This window comes from Dipodomys spectabilis, unplaced genomic scaffold (assembly GCF_019054845.1).
Source record: "Dipodomys spectabilis isolate Male_0828 unplaced genomic scaffold, ASM1905484v1 ptg000107l, whole genome shotgun sequence".
In the NCBI taxonomy this organism is placed as follows: Eukaryota; Metazoa; Chordata; class Mammalia; order Rodentia; family Heteromyidae; genus Dipodomys; species Dipodomys spectabilis.
The window spans coordinates 2,661,556-2,685,477 of NW_024870784.1; the positions used below are offsets into that span (position 1 = coordinate 2,661,556).

At 45.1% G+C, this 23,922-nt stretch overlaps 1 protein-coding gene across 2 annotated transcripts in view; it reads right to left on the reverse strand.

Annotated features, from left to right (window-relative positions):
- The window catches only part of Runx1 (RUNX family transcription factor 1), a 228,623-nt gene that overhangs the window by 56,630 nt on the left and 148,071 nt on the right, over positions 1–23,922 (reverse strand). For both annotated transcript variants that reach the window (XM_042687256.1, XM_042687255.1), the window contains exon 5: positions 9,307–9,411. In XM_042687256.1, the coding sequence (XP_042543190.1) occupies positions 9,307–9,411 (105 nt within the window). The remainder of the gene's footprint in view (positions 1–9,306; positions 9,412–23,922) is intronic.

Here is a 23,922-nt window from a genome sequence, read left to right on the forward strand (position 1 = left end):
AGGAGGAGGCAACAATGCTTGATAAGAAATGTACTCATTACCTTGCTCATGTAATTGTAACCCCTCTGTAGGTATTTTCTCACACACACAGACACACGAAAACGTTTTCCAATAAAAAGCACAAAGCAAGAATAACTTGGAAATTGGCAATTTGATAAAAACACAGATATAAGCTCTAATCCTAGCTACTCAGGAGTCTGAGATCCTAGGATGGCAGTTCAAGGCCAGCCTGGGCAGGAAAATCCATGAGACTCTTGTCTTCAATTAACCACCAGAAAACCAGAAGTGGCACTGTGGCTCAAAGTGGTAGTGTGCTAGCCTTGAGTGAAAGCTCAGGGATAGTGCCTAGGCCCTGAGTTCAAGTCCCACAACTGATTAAAAACAAAAACTCAAACCAGAGCAAAACAAACACTCAGATCGAGGATGATGGAGGTAGATTTTACCTATGGAAACTTATGAATATTGTCATCATCATTATTATTTTGACAGCGGCAGGGTTTTAAGTTAACTGTAATGCTTTCCTAGTTATACAGCTTACAAGAAAATATCTCTGACTCCGAGAGGATTTTGTTTCATAATAAAACATAGAAAGCAGCTAAAGGATGAACAACAAAAAAAGAAACAATTAAAACCCAGTGGAAAGTGGAGAAACAGTGTTATAATGCCCCATGACAGCTGACTGAAAACCACAACCCAGCAGTACGGGGTGGGCTCCATTTGGCCCCTTTGGAGATGGGCAGGGAAGGGATGGGCAGTGAGGACGCACCATGTACCTGTGGAAGGGGTCTCAGCACTGTACCTTGGACACAGAACTGAAGTGCAGCTAACCACACTTCCATGCCTGCCAAGCCTGGCTGTGATTAGAGATTCCAGGCACCCTGGGGAGATGAGCTGTGGCTTTGGCCAAATCTAGCCTCGTGCAACTGGCCTTCAATCTGCATGTTCCAACTCATGGATCCAATCAGCCTCAGATTGAAGGTATTTAAGGGGAAAGAAAACCGTCTGCCCTAAACATGATGGGCTTTTTTCCCCCCTGTCATTGTTCCCTAACCAATGCAATATAATAACTATTCACGTGGCACTTACACTGCATTTGGTATTATAAGACATCTGGAGAAGTTAAAACATACAGGAAGGTAAACATAGGTCATATACAAACACTCTGCCACTTCACACAAGGAAGTAGAAGATCCACAGACTTTCTGCAGGGAGAGAAGTCCTGGAACCCATGTTCATAGGATATCAAAGAGCTGAGTGTAAGAACCTTGCATTTGCCAGGTGGGGCTGATGTCTCAGGCCTGTGATCCTCATTACTTGGGAGGCTGAGATCTGAGAATCACAATTCAGAGACAGCCTAGGTAGAAAAGTCTGTGACACTCTTATCTCTAGTTAACCAGAAAAATACTGGAAATAGAGATGTGGATCAAGTGGTAGAACACTAGCCTTGAGTTAAAAACAAAACCAAACAAGCAAGAGTGCAAGGCTCAGCACTGGGACTTACACACACACACACACACACACACACACACATCAGTCTCTTTTCTAGCCTGCAGAAGACCCAACAGCAGATCTCAGCTACTAACTTTCCATGCTATTTAGACCTGATTTTTCCACACATTTTTCATAAAGTATAGCATTCGGTGACAAGTTCATTGTACCCGTTTGGGACTTCGGAAAAGTGCCCAGAGTGTTTTAAGGCCTATATGTGTGCCAGAAAAGAAAGGTTCTAAATGCAAAATGCAACTGAAACCAAAAAAAGAATTTTTTAAAACATTATAAATGTTTAATTAATTTTTTTAAAAGCTACATTAGGGTAACTTCATGAATTTTTTAAATTTAGGGTTCCCTGGTCTCGTTGTTTGAAAGTTTCTCATTTCCAAAAGGATTCCAAAAGTAAAAATGAGTAAAAGCTGACTTTTTCTGAATCCTTCTCATGTGCCAGGCAGGACTCTAAATGGCCCATAGAAGCTACACAATTAGAATGGCCACTGTTCCTGGATGGCTGGTCCAGATAATCGCTTAGGTATCAGCACCCCAAAGTCAGTAAGTGCAAATGTGGGAACCCCAATTCACAATCTCATGTAAACACACAAAACAAAACAACAAAGCCGTTCTGCAGCATAGAAATTGGGGCCACACACACAAAAAAAACAAGTAAGTTACAAATAAGTTAAAACAAATATAATGCCCTTTCAAAGTCTCCCAGTCCCCTCCAAAAAAGACAGAGGGAGGCTCAGTGTACATTCTGGGCGTGTGTGTGTGTGTGTGTGTGTGTGTGTGTGTGTGTGTGTGTGTGTGTGTGTGTGTGTGTGTGTGTGTGTGTGTGTGTGTGTGTGTGTGTGTGTGTGTGTGTGTGTGTGTGTGTGTGTGTGTGTGTGTGTGTGTGTGCCTTTGTTGATGAGCCCCTAGGATGCCCTGGCCTGCGGAAGGAGGCTTCCAGGAAAGGAGTCCTGTATGTTGGGGTGTGGGGAGCCCATGGCTCTGTTTTGCTGATGAGATTTTGTTACCCCCTTCAAGTGGGAACTAATTTAGAGATTATCTCATCCCATCGTCTAGTTTGACCAAAGAGGAAAATGAGGACTAAAGTATTAAAGATAATTGCCCAAAGTTCACACCCACAGGTCTGGTGGCGCCAGAGTGAAAACCCAGGTCCCAGAGTTGAGGATCCAGAAATCTCCTTACACATTTTAAGATTAAGGAACAGAAGCCTACATACAGACAATACTTTTCTTTCAGCATGTCATATAAAATTCTAGGAGGACTGTGATATATTTAGTTTAGATCTCAACTTCAGTGGTATGAGAGATAAAATTGAAAAAACAGTCCAAATTTCACATGTAGGTTTTTTTTTTTTCCTTTGCCTCTCCCAGCATCAGAGAAAGCTCTAGATTGCTTCTCGGAGTTGTTACCAATGCTTAGAAGGAGCTCTGTTTTTCTTTTTCTTTTTTTTTTATATCAAACACAAATGCAATCTTAAAAAAAAAATCTTGTGTCTGGAGTAGCTACCAAGCATTCACAGACCCCCTCCCCTGCCCACTCTGAGTTATGTTGGGTGGGCTACTACTGCTGCTAGACATAGGACCATATACCCTTGTGCGTCCTCCCACATTCCCATCGGTCCCAGAAACCCTTCCAGACGTTAGCCTGGATTCAGGGACCAAGAGACTCTGTATGCACAGTTTCATACGGCTAAAATAATCAGCAGGAAGAGGTTCTAAAAATCATTGGAAAAATTTAGGCTGGTGATCATTAACATTTAAAACAAGAACAACAAACTACCTTTGCTAAGTCTTTAGGTAATTAGATTACTCCATGGACATCAAAGTACCAGGCGATGGTAGCCAGTGTCTCCTCCCAAGCTTGAGATGCTGAGGGAATACTAGCAAGTAGAGTATGGCCTACTTCTTTTACTTTATATCTCCATGGGAGGGAAGGAAGAACTGTCTCCTTTTCCCTGGTGGATCAGAATTTCTTATCTATCTGTCTGTCTGTCTGTCTGTCTATCTATCTAATGTATCCATCCATCCATCTATCTATTTTGGAACTGGGGTTTAAACTCAGAACCTGGCACTTGCTAGATAGGTGCTCTCCCACTTGAGTTACAGCTGAGCCTTATATGTTTTAGACTATTATTTACCTAGGGTCTTGTGATTTCTGCCCAGCCTCAGACCATGATCTTCCCATCTATGTCTCCACTTAGCTAGGATAAGTGCATACCACCACCACCAGGCCTGGCTTATTGGTTAAGATGGGTCTTGCTAACTTTTGGCCCCTGTTGGCCTCAAACTATGCTTCTCTTGATCTCTGGCTCATAAAAAAAAAAAATCATATATCTGAAAAATCCAAGAAGTGAAGGGAGTGGGAGACCATATTCATTACAAAAGAGTTATGCCAGAAGCAATTTACTGTGAACAAGGTGATCATGTTTTGGTAAGGGCAACATTAAGATCCCACACTGTGCACACGGACCTTTGATGAAACCCTTGACTGAAGAGGAAACTAGATGCAGATGGTTGATCTGGTGGTTGCTTTTGTCACCTTGAATAAGGTCCTGTATACCCATACTGGCAGGATAATTTGGTATTGTGTGTGTGTGTGTGTGTGTGTGTGTGTGTGTGTACTGGTACTAGGGCTTGAACTCAGCTAGGATGCCATCCCTTAGCTTTGTACTCAAGGCTAATGATCCATCACTAGAGCCACAACTCTACTTCTAGCCTTTGCGTGGTTAATTGGAGATAAGAGTCTCCTGGATTTTCCTGCCCATGCTGGCTTCAAACTACAGTGCTTAGATCTGAACCTCCTGAGTAGCTAGGATTACAGGCATGAGCCACTGGTGCCCAGTGTGGTGCCGTATATTTTATTGTCCCATTGATATCAGGTCCCCAAGCACATCTCCATGGCATGCAGAACAAACTGCTTGTATCAGTGTCTGTATAGCAGGCACTGTTGAGGGGGTCTTAGTTCACTCTAGCCCTACTTGGAAGAAAAGAAGAGTCTCTCCTGTCTGTACAGGTTGGCGAGAGGCACAGGGTTTGGCTTTTTCCAAGAGAACTATATGTAAACCAGACCCATATCAATAAACTCCCCTAATAAAAAATTCAGAGTTACAATACAACAAAGCTCAAATGACAACACAGTTTAAAAAAACTGACTATGGCGTCCGTGGATTCTCTTGTCTAGATTGCTGAGTTGCAGTTCTGGCTCACTGGTGTGACCTTGAGTTTGGTTCTCGGTTCAAGGTTTGATAAATGAATCTACTTGAAGTACTTTGAACAATATTGGGTAAATAATTAACACTATCTCATGTTAGCTATTATTATTATTATTATTAAGAGAAAGTAACTTTTCAGTGCTAAGGATCAAGCCCAGGACTTTATGTATACCAAGCAAGCACTCTATCACTAATCCACATGTCCAACCTTTGAAAATAATGTGAAAGAATACCCTACACGTTAATTATAAGAACCCATGACACACTCATCTCATATATTTCTGTCGGTCTTAAGTATTCTTTTGTTGTTCAGTCCTGGGATTGAACTCAGGGTCTTGTGCATGCGAAGCAAGTGCTCTATCGCTAAGCTACATCTCAGGCTCTGATTTTAAGTATGTTTAAGTCCAAAGTACCATAAGTTTACAAATACTTTTCATGGATTTCTCTTCTTCATTTGAAATATACTTACAGCACACAGACCTTTATATGTATATGTATGTGTGTGTATATGTAGATAGATAGATATAGATATACACACATGCCTAGATAGACATGTGTCTATACATTCACATACAAAGACAGATATACTAGGCTTGCTATTTACTTTCAAAATAATAGAAGAAAATTATATTCATGTGACATAGCTCAACAAAGTACTTTAAAAATCCCTGAACACTACAAGTTAGGCATTTCAGTTAGCCTATTTTGACTATGACTCCCTATTAAGTTAAAAAAAAAAGAAAGAATCACCAGTCACCAAGAAGACTAGCATCCCAGTAAGTTCTCCAAAGCTCTGAGGGACAACTGCATCTTGCCATCTGTTACTGCAATCGTGAGATCAAGTTGAAGCAGGCCTTTACCCAAGGGCAGAAGTTGTCCCAGAATTGGCCGGTGTGTTTCAGTGACTGTATGCTTTTCAGAGCAGTTTCTCAGTGTTCTGCATGTAACAGTTACCTGTGCATTCGGTGACAGCTGCCCATGTCACTCCGGCAGTCCGGCCCCAAAGCAGCTAGTACCCTGCGTGTTCACTCTCCCAGCCTTCCCTCAGCGAATGCCTTTCTCCATTGCATTGAATCCAAACATGCATTCCAATTATGTCATGAAATATCTGTAGGAAATGTCTTTTTGTCTCTGAGTATTCCCACAGTCAACTAAAATACAGACATATAGACTGAGAGCTAGGCTCCTTCGAGATATAAAAAGGAAAGAAAATACCTCTTAAAAACCTTCTATTTTGAGTTAAAAAACTCCTTTTACCATATCTTTTATGCTTACACCATCTTACAAGCAAGCTAAATATTATACATGCTAACTTACAACAGACTACTCACTACTGCTTGTAAGAAATGATCTCAGGCAGAAAGTATCTTCTGATAATATATGTTCTTCGGAACAAATGTAACTTTCAACAATTGCTAATTTCTGTATTGGTCTGAGATGTAAAAATTTCACACAGGATGTGGGAAAAGCAAGTTTCGATTTGTTAAGTGGAAGGATGGCTACTATAGAAAAGGGAGTAGCCACTGAATTCACAAAACACTTCCGTCTACCTGGAATATGCTATTTGTAAGATTCCACACTGAAAACAGTGGAGAAGGAGGAAAACCTTGAATGTTTCATCTGTATGACTGATAGATGGGGTATAACAGGGTTTTTCCTCTCAATTCTTTATTCAGACAGCGGGTTGAATGAGTTAAGCTTTCTCTCTGGTCTTTGGCACAAACACATCAAATGGAAGTACCACACCTTCAATGAAGTGCCACCATCTGCCATTCCTAGGCAACTGTAGAGCCGGGACGGATGTGAGAGATCATGTAGTCAGTTCCTCACTTGAAACAGAAGGACACTAAGGAAGGCTGGGTGAGAGAACTGGACATAGATGACATACATACAAGAGTTTGGTACCCCTGGAGAGATGAGCAGATGATCCCTCCGCTAGATGAATGGACACCAAGGAGGGATTCTTCATTCTCATCTTGGCTTCATCATTAGCCACTTCCTTTCACCTTCAGCAAATGACTTCCTTTCTCTGGGGCTGTTTTTTCTTATCTCTTTCTTAAGTGACTATCTTGTAGGCTTTCAAAGTGCTGGGCTTCCTGAGACAAGACAACTTTGCAATGATATTCAACTTGGGCCTGGAGTGGTTCCATGAATCCAGAGACTAACACCACAAACATGTCCTGATGGACATGCATGGTCTTCCCTTACCATTACATTAGAAAGTGCCCATGGGCACAGCTCCACTCACAAGTAGTCAATCAAGACACGCAGATGAGAAGAGAACACAATACTGAAAAACCTGGACCACCTTGGCAGAAAAGTTAGCATTTCCCAAGTGGCGCTAAAAAAAAAAATCTGCCTGCATTTGGCTTTTTTTCTAGAACTCACTTGTGAAACACATGAGCCTGCCTACCTGGAGCTGTAACACCTATTTATATCATACTTTATCCTTATTTCCACCCATTTAATTTTTCCCTAGACCCTCAAATTCCATTAGGCAGGAAAGGCTGCATACAAATGGTGCCTCTTGGAGCAAATCTCTTGCGTCTGCTCTCCTACAAACTGTTTTCTTAAGTTATAAAACAGCAGGAGCTATGTAAACTGTATAGACGGGCGGCCTATTACAATCGAGAGAATTTCCCCTCTGCTTGCCAATTCTTAAAAGTCACGGCAGTTACCATTCCTTTGCTGAAGCTCAACCACCACATGGTCAGTTATTTAAATGTTCCAGGAAGTGCGGGCTGGCAGGGAGGCCAACACCGGACTTCTTCCACACGAAAGGAGGGGGAAATAGAGGCCCTATAAAAGGGTCCTCTGGGTGAAGCATCTCCATCAGCCTGGTCAGTGTGTGAAATCACCAACAGCCAGTTGCTGCTTGTTTTAAACTTAGAGATTCTATAGCATCTGTGTGAGGCTGCCAGCCGCACAGCTACCCTCGTGTCTGCCCTGTTATCCTGCTCACCTGGCCCTGCACCTAGCTATCCTGTGAACCTGCTTCCTCTCTGGTCCTCTACTCGGAGATTTATGTCACATGTCATGCGGGATCACTGTATGTCTTTAGCTTAGCCCCACCAGGTCTGTATTGGGCAATGGTTTTGTAGACCCATGATTTGGTCTGCTTGCTATGCTTATATGAAGAAGAATCAAGGGGTATCACTGAGTCCCAGAGCTTCCTGAATCTGGTATGGCCAAGATGCCCCAATGGGCTTAAAAAGCAAAGGCTGAAAGAGCCCTCCAGGGAAAATCAAAGTCACAAGTGGAAATGCAGGTAAGGAGACTCAAACACAGAGCAGCAGCACAATCTGCCAGCTGGCTCAGAAGGTGTGGGGCTCTCTGTGGCTCTACCCACTGTGAGAATCAGGGAAGCCAGGCAGCTGGTAGAATGTATCTTACAGGTAGCCTTTCCTGCATGACCGCAGGAAAGGTGGGCACAAACTGCAGTGACCAATGAATGCCTGGTAGAGGACCACATATCAGAGGGCCATTTCGAGCACCCAGGGTACAGAACCATCACACTGAGCAGAGACAAAGGGGGGGGGTTGGAGGGAGGAGGGGACTGCAGGGGGCTTGACAGGGATCACTCACATCCCCTGAAGAGCAAGCGTCCCTGCATACATCACTCATTTCGTTCAATCGTATAAAGAAGTTCTCGTTATTATCTGCATTGCACAGAAGATAAAACAGAGGTGCCCAGAGAGCCTCTGATACCTGCTGAGGGCTAAAGAACTCTATTTCCATGGCCCCAAAAGTCACCATATTCTTAATCCCATTGACCTTTCCACATCACAGACTAAAGGAGAAGACCCATTAAAAACAATTTCTCCCCCCAAACTCAGAGGAGAGAAAAATGTTGACTTCACACTAGGAATCTGGCAGAGTGAGGAGATGCCAAGGTTTGTCAGCACACAGACCTGGAAGCCTAACCTCTCCTGAGGTCCTGGCAGGGAGGAGCTCAGGAGACACGAGAGTGTTACTTCTGTGTTTCCTCAAAGATAGTCATTAAGTCACCATGAAGACATCTTTCCTGCAGACTAAACAACCCTACTCATTCTTTAAAAAAAAAATGCTTTCCTCACAGAAGCTATTTTTTAGGGCTCATCTTTCTATATTTACTGGTCTTTACTGGTCTTCCAAGCACTTTTCTGCCCTCCCGTCGCTATTTTGAACAATTCCATAATAAGATTGTGATATGTGACCGAGAGGGAGGGAAAGGTTGTTTTCATCGTTCTCATTTCCAGCATTCACCAATTAATCCAAGGCTAGTAGAGGTAGCAATTGGTCCCAGTGGTCCACTCGGACCTTCTGGTGTCTTGGCTACTCTTGTTTGATCATCTTCCACTTGCTGTTGGCCTTCACTATGTATTTGAGGGTCTGATCTTTAATCTCAAATGGATGCCAAATGGTTCTCAGGCCCTTGAATAGTCTGCTTTCCTTCTGACCTCTCAGAGGACAGTTCTAAATCTAGCCCAGCGAATATGTTTGAGGAACGAAGGTGTGAACAGTACGAGTTCTCCTCCCCAGAGGGCCCGACATCTCCCCAGAGGAGAAGCTGAAACCATAGATTATGCGGTTCCCAAGAGTGTAGCCCCACTTACTTCGGGGTTCCCGGGGACCATCCACGGTGATTTTGATAGCTCTGTGGTAGGTGGCGACTTGTGGTGGGTTTGTGAAGACGGTGATGGTCAGAGTGAAGCTCTTCCCTGTTGAGACACAAAACAGAATAGAGAAGATTGAAGGATGACCTGAATCACCTGCTGGCAAGTGGAGGTTAACTCCCGCCCCCTAGGCCTCACGCTGGGAAGGTGACAGGGCATCACTACAAAGGATTAGGTTTCCCAACCCTCCCTTGGGTCTGGCTTTGCTTACACGCTGGAATGCACACTGATGCTATTATTGCTAGGTGTGACACTCCACACAGTTAGAAGGCTTTAATTTCATCACCACTGAACAACACAGGATCAAGAGCAATTTGAGTTTATGTTTCTTCCACATCAAGACTCAGATCACTCCAGTACTACACACACACACACACACACACACACACACACACACACACAATTATTCTTGCCCAGTGTCAGTGGCTTGTGCCTATAATTCTAGCTACTCAGGAGGCTGAAATCTGAGGATCACAGTTCAAAGCCAGCCTAGGTGAAAAATCTTATCTCCAATTAGTTAGCAAAAAGCTGGAAGTGGGAACTATGGCTCAAGTGGTAGAGCATTAATCGAGCTAAAAAGCCAATCAAGAACATAAGGTTATGAGTTCAAGTCCTCTACTGGCACACACACACACACACACACACACACACACACACACACACACACACACACACACGGCTCAGAATCAGAATGAGAGCCATTGACTTCCTAGTTGCTCTTCTTCTACTCCCCATTGCTCTCACAATTCTACATAAAATTAGAGCAAAGAGGAAACATAAAACGAGATCCATCTTTCTCCTCTATCTCTGTATTTCTATGGATTAAAAAAAGGTAGCGTTTTTAAGTTTAAGAGTAAATTAAAGGTTTATTCTAATTAGAACTACTAATTAGAATAATTAGGATTATTATAATCTAAATTTTGAATCAGACTTATTCTATCTGGATTTTAAAATATTAATTGCTGCTTGATTTTAAATATTAATTGGAAATACTGGATTTTTATCTGAACTACTCATGGGATTGGCCAGAATGAAAGTTATGACCACTAAATAAACTCACAGATCAACATTCAACTTACATCTAATGATTCAATAAATACCATTGTACAAATATATACATAGATCATTAAGGAAATATTGTACATATTAAGTATGAAAGGTGAGCTCAACTTCATTGTTTGTGTTTAATACTTTACACATTCCGTCTTGGTAAAGTGGCTTTGAGGATGAATTCTGGCTAAGACCTCTTTGTACCGCAATGTTCTTGCTTGGAAGATGGGTACGTTCAACTTTTCCTACCTTACAAATTTGTAGGGAAATAAAATTAGCCCATGTGAATAAAACCATTAATATGGTCTGGCACCTAGCATTCCGAAATGTTTATGCTTCCTAGAACTCCACAATGGGATCTTAATGTTTGATTATGTAGGCATTAAATTCAGTATCTCTGTAGTAGTTCTCCAATTAACACAATGTCTTCTCTAAGTCAAGTAATATAAAATGAAACGAACAAAATAAAACAGAAAAGCAAACCATGCTCCCTTACCTGCTCTAAACGTTATTTGCCATTTAAAAAGCCAAACTACCTTCCTTTCCTAAGTTAGAACAGAATATTTCCAACTACCATTCGTGTTTGAATACATAGGACACACAGGAATGTCAACGAGACTATATAATCTTTGACCACAGTGAGCCAGCAATTCCTAATCATTAAAAACCCTCCACCAGACAAAGCGGGAAATAGCGACACAAACCTATAATCCCAGTTGCAAAAAGCTGAAAATGAAACTGTGGTTCAAGGGGAAGAATGCTAGCTATGAGACAAGTGGAAGCAGCAGGCCCTGAGTTCAAACCCAGTATTTGTGTGCATGCATGCACACGCATGCATGCACACGCACACACACACACACACACACACACACACACACACACAAAATCCCCAAGTATTCACACTGTATCTATTAAAAAGAAGAGCAGCTGTTGATGTTTTACCAACCATGAAGCCTGCTCTGCACCCATGGCTCCATTGCCAATGTCGTGGCTAATCTGTCGAATGGACCAGGCAAGGATACTTTCTAGGCTGTGAGATTCCACTCAGACAGAGCCTGGCAGCACAAGAGGCTCTGCAAAGGAATTCTTCCTTATCTATTGGCCTCTCCTGGAAGAGCTCTAAGAATCCGCCATCTTTAGATTCCCTTCAGCAACACTGGCATGTAGGATCAGAAGTGGAGGAGGGGGACAAAAGAACCTCAGGTGGGCCTAGCAAGGAGGGTGTCCTCATGGGCTCCCCGCTGGAGGCGCCAATGGTGCCTTTTTGGGGCTTTCAGTGTCGCCAGTCTCCTTTGCCTGCCGTAGCTCCACTCCCTGCCTTCATCTTCACATGGCTGAGGCCCCACTGTGTGGTCCTGGCGCCGAATCCCCTCTCACCTCTTAAGGGCACCCATGATGGACACGAATCCCAGTGGGATTTATCTTTAGCTTTACTTCATCTCTGCAGTCACTGTGGCTAAATGAGAGCATTTGCTGCGATTCCCAGGGGACCTGAATGTAGAGAGGATTCTACTCAGCCCAGCGCCAACACATAATATCCCAAGAGTTTGTGTCACAGCATAGAGTGTGTCCCGTCTTCAAGACAGGCCTGCTCCTATGGTGCCCGGCTACAACAACCTGGCCAGTTTCCCAAAGGACAACAATGGATGTCAGGATCAGTAACACTGGCATCTGAGGTCTGTGTACAACTTACAGCTTTTCAAGTCTTTCTCCTAGGCTATTTCATTTGATGCTTCCAACCATCTCAGGAAATAAGACTGATTTTGCTTCCTACAATTAATAGGAAGCAAAGCTAAGACTCACAGAAGTTAGGTCACTTTTTTAAAGGTCAGTCACACAGCTTGTACACACAGACGGCCCTGGAGTCCTCCTCTCCCTCGAACCCCTTACATCCACTGTTCTTTGCATTATTGCCATTGGTGTCACCAATCTTCACCAGCAAACACTGTACCACCAGCATCAGCAATCTAAATTCATGGAATGAAAGTACCATGCTTGCTGGGTGCTGGTGGTTCACACGTGTGATCTTAGCTACTTAGAAGGCTGAGTTGTGAGGATCGAGGTCAAAGCCAGCTAGGACAGGAAAGTCTAGGAGACTCTTATTTCCAGTGAATCAACAAAAAGCTGGAACTGGAACTAGCCTTAAGTGTAAACGCTAAGGGGCAATTCCCAGGCATGGAGTTCAAGCCCTCGAACCAGCATAAATAAATAGTGAATGAATCAATAAATGAACGCTTACATAAAGCACCATCTCTACCACCACCCCTCCCCCAAAGAAAACTGCTCGTGAACTGTACTTGACAGTTAACTGTGAACTTGGGTTAGAGTTCAGCAGCAGTTTCTTCCTGAGCTGGATTTTGGGCTTTTGAATTCTGGCGGTGTCCTCCAGGTTAATTACACTAGCCTACGTGGGATGGACACTGAATCAGAGCAGGGACTTGCGAAATCGTTGCTATCATCATTAATTCTTATCACTTTGGGCTTAGGATTTTTCTTTGTGCTTGTACTGGAGCTTGAACACATAGCCTGGTTGCTGTCCTCTAGCTTTTGTACTTTAGGCTATTGCTCTACTACTTGAGCCTCAGCTCTGCTTTGGACGTTTTGCTGGTTAGCTGGAGATAAAGAGTCTCCTAGATGTCCCTTCCCTGGCTGGCTTTGAACCTTGATCCTTACATCTCAGCTTCCTGAGTAGCTAGGATTACAGGTGTGACCACTGGCTTCCAGCACGATTTTTGTGTATCATCAACAGGAACTTCTGTCCAGCCTAAGCAGTGAGGATGAGTGTGGCATTTCCATCCCAGTGACTTGGTTTCCCAGGAGGACAGAAGCTCCTGGTCTACCTCAGCTCTGTTTACAGTTTTGAGTACCAGGTCATCTGCTTCAGACCGTGGTGACTTTGGGTTTTGTTTCATAGGAAAACCTGACATTGTCTCCCAGAGTGAAAACCTGCCTTCCTCTTCGTTTGTGTTCTTCCTGTCAGACCTGGCATCAGCCTTCACAACGGGCTCCAGGTAGCCACGGGGCATGTCTGACTGAGGCTCTGACTGTGGGCACCACGTGCTCTGCCCTCTGCCTGCCCCGGCCCAGGATGGCTGCTGAGACACAACCCTGCCTGGCCAGCACCTGCAGACGTGGGAGCTGTGCCCTGGGGCACAGGAGTTATTAGCAAAATTCCCTCATTAAAATGACCCGTGGGCCTGGTATTTGAAGTAGGTGGGTGTGGAGATTGAAAGAGTCTCAAGTGTTTTTCTCAGCAAGCCGTGGCCAGAAGAACGAGGAGCCCAGGATGGTTAAAGAAAAGCGGCCCGATCAGCAGAGAGAGAGAGCTCCTAGACTAACTGGGGCTGTGGATGGTGCACAGATGATCCCAGGGCCGTCCCGGGTGCTGCTGGGAGCTGCTGGTCACGGCTGCAGAAGAACAAGCTAGCAGGTCACAGGTCACCCACTTTTTGCTGGCTAGAGATAAGAGTGTTTTAGTTTTGTCTGTCCGGGAAGTCTTTTAGCCGTGATCCTCAGATTTCAGCTTCCTGAGTAGTTAGGACTACAGGCATGAGCCACAGGCGCCGGGCAAAGGTCCTGTGGATATATGCTGGAAAGCAGTAGCGGGAGGCAACATCTTGTTTCTACAATCTTAGGGAAGTGGAAGTGGAAGCTCACAGGGTGGCAGTCAAGTCGACTCCCTGTGTTGAAGTTCCAGCTGGCCCCTTGCTGGGGCTCTTGACATCGTGGGGGCACGTTCCTTAATAACCTCTCTGAGGTCCCTGCTTTGTCTGGAAAAGTGAGCATTCACATGACACAAGCCTCGCCGCAGAGAAAATGAAATCATGAATATAAAGCAGAGAACTGAGACACGCTCAGCAAATATCAGGAAACTTCTTAACTATGTGCCAAGCATGATTCTATAAATGTTTGGTTGGGGGGCGGGGGCAGGGAGAGACATACACAGAGAAACAGAGACAGAGAAGAGGGAGAGAGGCAGTGTGTGTGTGTGTGTGTGTGTGTGTGTGTGTGTGTGTGTGTGTGTGTGTGTGTGTGTGTGTGCGTGCGTGCATTAGTTCAGCAGGTGATAGCCCTGCTCCTGTAGGGCCCAACTTCAACTTGAACTTCAAGTTCAAGTTCACTTTGGCCTCACCAGCTGGCGCAACTGGGACTGGCTGATCCACTAGATAAACAAGCCAGGACAGCAACATGTGTCGTCTCCCCCGACGCCAGTCTGTCCATCCAAAATACTAAATACTAAACTGCTTTATTTAGTCAGCGAGAAGGTCACAGGGTGAGAGCCTTCCTGGACACCCCGGGCTGTGATGTGGCAATGTATGACATGCTCTCCAGGGCCACGGGGCTTGACACTATGGTGAACTCCAACAGTCCATGGTGGTGTAATAAAATCATGGCTGGGCCCTGCCATTCCATGGGCCACAACCTACACTCTACCTCTCACCACATCTGGAAAGAGGCTAAAACTTCAGGGTGAGGAATGCATTCCTTGCTCCTTCTGTTAAAGGGCCGGGGAAGGAACACAAAACCAGATAAATGGCTCAAAAACCACTTCTTGCCCAGTTGGGGATGGAGGTAAAAGTTCAGTCTGTTGTGTGGGGGGGGGTGGTCCTTCCCCTCATGCCTCCTGGGGCCCTTGGGTGGCTCCCTCAGCCCCATTGGGACCACACAGCCCTACACTTGCTTCCCGGGTAGACGGCGGCTCCACGGTGGCTCTTGATCATCACTCTCCCCTGGGTAGGTTGGGACACATGAGTCATCTTCTCCTTTTGAGGACAGTTTCTGAGGATGTGAAACTTGCCCTTTGTCACGAAAAGAAAGACTGCAAGCCCAAGGCTCTGTCTGCCCTGGGGGAGATTCTCCTAAAAAGCATCACCACGACATTTTTTCCCCCTCCCTCCCTCAAGAGGCTCTGCAGGACAGCAGGCCATGCTCAAAAACGTGAAACACCCAAGAGATGAAGAAAGGGAAAAATAAACCAAGGCAGCCAGGCAGGGCTTCAAGAACACGCTTTGCAAATTCAGGAAATCCCCAGACTCGCAAAGGTTACAAGGCTCCTTCGACTCTTACATTACCCCAGGTCTAATTCTGACCCCAGATAATCAAGTATTCAAATGAATGCAGCCTTAGATCGCTGGAGCAGGCTGCATGGTTTTTCATAACATGCTTTCAGTTTTTCTTTCTCACTTTTCCACTGGAACAATTTCACAGCCAGAATTCATGCTTTTTTGCTCTTCTTCCATTTCCTTACTCAAACACCTCTATTTTTGACAGTGGAGTGGTACAGTTCATTTATTTGGAGGATTTGTGAGAAGGGTATGATTCCTTTGAGTTCCAAAGAATCTCCCGGCTCCTTTAAGGTAAATTGAACAGAAATGTTGGGTATAACTTGCAAGCTAGGTTGAACACTGGGGACTTAAAACGCGGGACTCAGTTTTCCATAGAGCAGTGGGTGGTTTAAAAATTAGCTGTTCTGCTCAGAGAAAAGCAAAGGTACGTGAAACGTTTCTACAGAAGTGACAGGGACTACCTTTGATCTATCTCTATACCTTTTTCTGTTCTGAAGCCATAAAATAGGAACTGATAAACGAACCAATCAATTTCTTGTCAGTTTCACATGAGCAGCCAGTTCTCTGTGATCTCTAACTCCAGTTGGAAGCATGGCTTCCCTATCTGAGGCTGAGCTCTACCTTAGTAAAGGAATGGGTAGGTCAGCCTTTCTTTCCCCAGCATATGCCCTCCTCTCCAGCCCTTCCCCCTGCCCCCACCATCTACATCCTAGGAGTCTAGGGGTTTGTATCCCAGGATCCAACCAATCACAGAAAAAGACCCTGTGTCTGTACTAAGCATGCTCAGGCCTTTTCCTTACCATTATTCCCTGAATAATGGAGTACAAACTATTTCCATAGCATTGATGTCACATCAGTTATTATAAGTCATGGAAAGATGATTTATAACATATGGGAAAGAAGGATGCGTGTGAGTTGTGCATAAACATGGTGTCACTTTATATAAGGGCCTGGGCCTGGAGTATTGATAGATTTTAGTATCTGTGTGTGTGTGTGTGTGGGGGGGTGTTCCAAAACTGGAATGTTAACGGTGGAGGATGAATGTATCACCCAACCTCTAAAACACCGTGGTGCTCACATGCAATTCTGTACTTCTTTTCCCCAGATTTAAAATATTTCCTCCTGATTGCCCTTCTTCTATTGGAACCATAGTTCCCCAGATCTCAGCTAACCAGGCCAGTTTTATATCACACACGTCCAAGACCCTGAATTCACTGCTTGCTTTGGGCCAAAGTCACACTTGTTGCTTGGTTCCTCTATCCAGGAGAGTTTTCTCATTCAACACACCCAACTTCTTCAGGCTTCACTCAGTTATCAAGCTGTGTACCCCAGGAAGGGACCGCTCAGAAAACAGATGACCAAATTGACTTCCTGTAGGTTGGCTGACTACTCCTTACCATGTGTGAACTCACACCCCAAGGCTATACAGATCCACCCAGGCCACATGTAGCTAGTCAGGAAGGCCCAAGGAGTAAGCCTCGAGGCGGGGAGGCAATCTGGGTCCTTAGTTCCTGCCCAGGTGAAATTCCTGTGCAGGATGGAAAAAAAAGGACAGGTGGGCTAGAGGCTGAGAGGGGAGAAGCTTTGGGCAAGCCCGGACTGGAAGGTGCCATCTCTGTATTAGTGACATTTACCAAAGGGGGTGTTTTCATGCTGGTCACACACATCTAGGGCTGGCTGAGAGAGGAAATGAATTTCCAGTCCCCAGCAAGCTCCAAAGATCCTTCCTGTTCTTCAGACTCAGTGTCCTTTTACCATTCGTATCTGGTAACGACAGCTCTCTGTTTGCAGACTGCTGGCAGTTCTCTGCGATGCTGGGATCAGACTAAATGCCCAGGGTCTGTATTCCTGTCCCCTCTCTATGGCCCAGGGAGAGAGGCCCCAGAGCATCTCTCAGAAACTCAGCAGGCCAGATGCCATTCTACTCTGCGCCCTCTGCTTGCTGCCTCCTTCTGGATTTGTCTCCTGCGCGTCTCATCAGAATCCAGTTTGCCTGGGGAGACTCTCTGCCCTTCACTCGGCTCTGCGTAGCCTGTTCCTGTTGCACCTGCCTTTGCCGTAATACTGTTCCCTCAGGATAGCAGTCCTCTGCCTGTCACCCCGTGATGAGCCCCACGAAGCTGTCACTTTTCTTCACTAGCCTTTGTGTCTTCACAGCCCAGTGCCTAACTAAGTGTAGGAATGCAATGCAGAACCATAGAATGTATGAATAAATGAATGAATGAAGTGCCCTTCATGAATGACTTTATTTAAGGAACAAGGCAGGGGAATGATCATAACACAATAGAGACAGCTGTGATACTTTCAATACACAATCAATGCCCAATAAATGTCTGCCACTACTACATTATTTATTTATTTATTTATTTTTTGTCGGTCGTGGGGCCTGAACTCTGGGCCTTGGGGCTGTCCCTCAGCTCTTCAGCTCAAGGCTAGTGCTCTACCACTTGAGCCACAGCACCATGTCCTGCTTTTTCTGCTTATATGGTGCTGAGGAATTGAACCCAGGGCCTCATGCACACAAGGCACGCTCTCTGCCACTGAGCCATCTTCCCAGCCCCTAACATTATTTTTGTGTGTGTGTGTATATGTATGCCAGAACTTGAATTCAGGTCCCGGGTGTTGTCCCTGAGCTTTTGTGCCAAAGGTTAGTGCTCTACCACTTGAGCCACAGCTGCACTTCCACTTTGGCTTTTTTGGTAGTTCACTGGAGATAAGAGTCACATGGACTTTCCTGCCTGGGCTGGTTTTGAACCAGGATCCTCAGATCACAGCCTCCTGAGTAGCTAGGATTACAGACATGAGCCACAGAAGCCCAGCTAAATCTGTATTTCTATGGGGTTATTATGCATCAGAGGTTCAGAAAGTGGGGCACAATGGCTTTAGCGTGACCTAAGCTCAGGGATTGGGCTAACATGCACAGTAATAGTATAGCAAGAGCTCTTCCCACTTAACAGCCAGACTAACCCACTCTCTGGTTTATATGTGGTCACAAGGAGAACAGCATTGTGGGTATTCACTTGCAATGTATGCAAATGCCCAGTTACAGCCTGAAGAAAGGCTTCCGGGGAGCAGGTGGGATGGCCTGAAGCACCATGCCAGGCAAGCCACGGTGGCACCTACCATAAAATGCTTCTAAGCTTGGGTGGAGGCAGCAATTACCGCTCAGGAAGAATGTGATGCTACGGGTGCCAACCCCGGCAGCAGCCTTGTCCTACACAGAACAAAGGGATTATTCTGCTTCATTGTTAAAATGCAGTGTTTATTGTTAAAATACCATCGGAGAACTAAAAGGGGCAAGTATGAATCATAAATATTTGCATGCTATTAATGTGTGGACAAAAGAGTTGGACAGACTCAGTTGGTAGAACTTCTTTTCCCATGGAAAAAAAAAACTGCTTCGAATTACAGTGCATATTTAATTTCATCTCGTCCATTGCTAATCTGAAATCTCAGTGCTTATAACCCTTTCACGCCCTCTGAAATCCTTGGAACCAAGAAGAAAAAATAGGAGCTGAGGTTTCCACTCAAAAAATTCACCTACACTTTATGTCTACGATAGAAAAAAAATTTTTTTCTGCCAAGGGTCATTTGGATAGTGTGTACATATGTGTGTATATGCTTGCATGCATGCATGTGTGTGTGTGTGTGTGTGTGTGTGTGTGTGTATGTGTGTGTGCAGGGTGTGGGCACTATCATGTAGATTTTTTGCTTAAGGCTCTTGTTCTACCACTAGAGCAACTTGGAAATAAGAGTCTCACAGACTTTCCTGCCTGGTCCAGCTTTAAACTGTGATCCTCAGATCTCATCATCCTGAGAAGCCTGGATTATAGGTATGAGCCACTGACACCTGGCCTAGTTGGATATTTAACATCAATATGGGCTCTATAAAAATCAATATGGGCAGATGGGCTGAGGGCAGCTAATAAGAAGCATAACATGTCTGTCCTGTCATAGACCAAATGGTTTTGTGAGCTGCATGGCCTCCACCCCCTTTCCCTCGGCCAACAGGGTTGCTGATGGCATCTTTGTTACTCAGTCACAGAGACTCCTGTCACTGGAACATCCCCAGACCCAAGTCTTATCAATCCTCTCTGCACCTCCTGCTCCCAGAACAAAGGCGGGGTCCCACAACAGTGGTTCTCCAGCAGTGCTCTCCAGCCTGCCTGGGGCCTGGGGAAGCTCTGTGCACATTTCCAGGTGTTACACCTGGGAAGAGGGGAGGGGGCAGTGGGGCGTGTCACAAGCTACTGGGCAGAAGACAGGGCTGTTGCTGCATAATGCATTCCACGGCCCCACATCGAAGACCCAGCCTGAGAGCCCCCAGGAAAATTTGGGTACTAACCATTAGGATCTACTGTCTAGAAAGTACAGTTGTCTGCAGATATTTAGTGCATGACTACCAAGTGGCAGACACCAGCCTAGCCACCTGGTGCTGCAGCACCTCAGGGCTATCTTTTGGTTGGTACAAAATTCGAATAGCCATGCTCCTGAGAGTTTCTTCTCTTCAGAGATTGGGTGTCGGTGGCCGCCATGTGTCCCCTTGCATACCACTGACAGCCTGAAGCTTTTTCCCCTACTCACCTTTGCTCCCATTCACATCTACAGCAACAAATAAGCTGAGCGCCCAGCAGCCTGGCTTAAATGCCATCACAGCAAACTCCTAGTCTAACAGTTAAACCCAACTGGCCACAGGATCCAACTCTGCATAGAGCTTGTCACTATGTGTGGGGAGCTTTGAGGAAGAGAGCAAGGACCCCATATTAAGTTCAGGCAAGCAAATGAGTGATCAGTGAGGAAAAAAAAAGTCACTGCCAAACGTGGTCATGAAATTCAACCTCTTTGGGCTAGGCATCCGTGGCTCACGCCTGTCATCCCAGCTACTCAGGAGGCTGAGATCTGAGGATCACTTTTCAAAGCCAGTTCAGGCGGGAAAAGCCCTGAGACTCTTATCTCCAGTTAACCACCCAAAGCAGAAGTATAGCTGTGGCTTAAGTGGTAGAGCACTAACCTTGAGAGGAAAAAGCTAAAAAGGGACAGCATCCAGCCCTGGAGTTAAAGGGGGCCTGGTTCAAGTTCAGTCTTGATGAGACTTATTGGTTTTTGAAATCATTTCCCCACTAGGTCTCAGTATAGAAAATAGGTGATTGCAAGACTAAGGTATTCACATGGGCAAGTGAAGACTTTCTGAGAGAGCCCCAGCCGTCCCCAAGCCAGCTGTGTGCACAAAAGCAGGCTACTACGCTCTCTGAGGTGTTCCCTGAGAAGCCGGCAGTGCCTCTGCTTGCTGCTGCCGTCAACTGTGGGGCCTTCACTAAGAGGCAGTTGCAGGTGGAGAGACTCCTCAGATAGTCCTCCCCCCTCCCTCTGCCCCCAGTGTGTACTGCCCTGTCCCAGTCTGAGATTGGCCTGCTGCTGGAGAGGGCCCCACGGAAGAGCAGAGAAGAAACAATTCCATGCTAAAAAAAAAGTCTCTTTTGTCCCAGAAAGGTCAAAAACTCACCCCTAACAGAGAGTCACTAAGACTATCATCAAACTGATAAGCAGAGGGGCAGGTAAGATAATGAAGAGGACCAGACCTTCAGTTCCTCATTAATAAAAGACAGATAAAGCCAGGTGCTTGCTTGGTGGCCACGCCCCTCATCCCAGCTACTGGGAGGCTGAGATCTGAGGATTGCCATTCAAAGCCAACCCAGGCAGAAAAGTCTAGGAGACTTTTATCTCCAACTAACTACCAAACAGCCACAAATGGAGCTGTGGCACAACTAACTGGTAGAGCACTAGCAGGAGCAAAAAAAGCTCAGGGACAGAGAACCCAGGCCCCAAGTTCAAGCCCTATTACCAGAACAAAACAACCACAGCAAAAAATATGAGATAGATTGGGTGGGGGGGAGGGGGGAGGCTGGGAAGGAGGTGAAGGGGAAACAAAGGAGGAGGCTGCAATGCTTGGTAAGAAATGTACGCATTATCCTGCCCATGTAATTGTAACCCCTCTGTACAGTATGCTCTCAAATAAAATAAAATTAAATTTAAAAAAAAATACGAGATAAATGATTGACACGGACTATTTTCCACTTCATGATTTCAAATAAAAAGAAGGAAAAACATCTGTATAAACCCCAAACCAATGTCTTGAGCAAACCTGAGGTTCCCATCCACAGAGATCTGATAAGCTCACAGATAAATGACCACACTCCGGTCACCATCTTCCTGTGCCTCACCATTATTTGCACAAGATGACTCAACAAGAGCGACACACTGCCCAGGGTGCAAGCCAGCCGCTCACTCACTGGGAGAGAGCCACCCTGGTCAGATGACGTTTTTCCAGAGCACTATATGCAGCCCCATACATCTGTGCCGGTCTTAAATCTCCAGGTGAAAGCAGGAGTGATCTAAAGATGAACAGGAAATTTACTTGCATCTTCCTTGAGAAACACACAGTTTAAGCAGTTGGAAACGAATGTCTCCTTGGTGAGGAAATCAGAGGAAACACATTTCAATCAAGCAGAAAATTGGCATGAGCCTCTGACAGGGCCTGCTGGGATTTCCATTGGATTTATGGGGCCACCACTACCCAACATCCCAGTGGAGAACGTTCAGGAAAAGCAAGCAAATGGAGTTCCTGACTAGGATACGGTGCCTGATAGAAAGGCAGAGGCTGGGCAAAATCAGTATTACACAAAGTGAATGCTATCATTCCCTCCATCTCTATTAGAGGCACATCAAAACCAAACCTGCTGATGCATGTTTGTAAACATAACTGTCAGGTGTGCAACTCACCATCATCCAGGGAAGTGACAAGTCAGGCGCATTTGAACATAATCACAGGCGGCAAATTAAATCTACATTGCTCCCTACTAATTTCTGTTAATTGCTTTATTTGGGGTTTCAATGAGAAGATGTTATTCACAAGGATTTAATCTTCAAAAACATTTTGAGGGGACTATGAAGGTGGCTCAGTGGTAGAGCGCTTGCCTTGCATGCATGAGGCCCTGGGTTCGATTCCTCAGCACCACATAAGCAGAAAAAGCTGGAAAGTGGAGCTGTGGTTCAAGTGGTAGGGCACTAGCCTTGAACTGAAGAGCTGAGGGACAGCACCCAGGCCCAGAGTTCAGGCCCCAAGGCCGACCAAAAAACAAACAAACAAAAACTATTTTGATCCAAGAAGTCTCTCAATGAAAATACACACACACACACACACACACACACACACACACACACATCACACACACATCACTGGCTAGGAGTCCTAAACCCTGCATTTGCCCAGTGCTGGTGACTCATACCTGTAATCTTAGTTACTTATGAGGCTGAGATCTGAGGATCAAGGTTCAAAGTCAGCCTGGGCAGAAAAGCCTGTGAGACTCTTATCTCCAATTAACTACCAAAGAGCCAGAAGTGGCCATACAGTGCCAATCTTGAGTGAGAGCTCTGACTTCTAGAAAGAGTGAGGCTCTGACTTCAAGCCCCAAAATAGGCGCAAACAAAAAGCACCGTGACACTCCTTCTTTACGGACCAGCCAGCCCGTGCTCTTGTGCATCTGAGGACTCTACCAGCCACTGAGCAAAATATTTGAAAAAAAAAAAAAAGATTGCATCTGTAATGAACATGTCTTACCACTGTTCTCCAAACTACCCACTCTAACAGCTATTTATACAACATTGATGTCTATTATGTGATCATTTAGACAGGAAGGTGTGAGTAGGTTCTATGCAAATGTGGTGTGTGGCTTTGCATAAGGGATTTGAACATCTGCAGAGTCTAGTATCAAAGAAGCCAGTGTGCGAGGGCCAGACCTCGTAGCCATGGTATGGGGAATCATACGTGGAGACTCATCAGCATCCCCTTACTCGCGTGAACTTCTGTAATAATCACCAGCTGAGAGGAAACAGCTGTTGGACAATGTCACACCATCTCTGTTTCAACCAGTCATTTTTCTTTAAAAATTAAAAAAAAATCCAGAAACATAGACTATATTCTTCCATAACCAGTCTCCTCTACACTCCCCTCGCCCTTTGCCAACCAGCACAAAAAGAAAATACAAAACTGATTTATTAGAACCAGAGCCGTGTTGCAGCCCTTTGGCTGGGTCCCTGTTTACGTCTGTAAATGCTTGCTGTTGAAACAGGAAGCTCTAAAAATCATTCAGGCATTATTTCTCTCAGAGCCACTTTCTGATTGATAGTCTTCTGTCTTGACCAAAAAGAACTGGCTTCACCAAACATCAGCCGGCTGGCAAAGAAGGGGTAAGAGGGTGGACAGACAGAAAAAGGGCAGCTCCTGCCCCTCAGCTGGAAAAATAATATTCATCCATGCGGCTTCAATCAAGAAAAGCTGTCTGACATCGTCAGCAAAGGCTGGAACATCATAAAATCAGCAAGGAAACTATGAAGGATAAATTGTGGCTGGTTTGGGTTTTTTTTTTATACTTGCACTAAG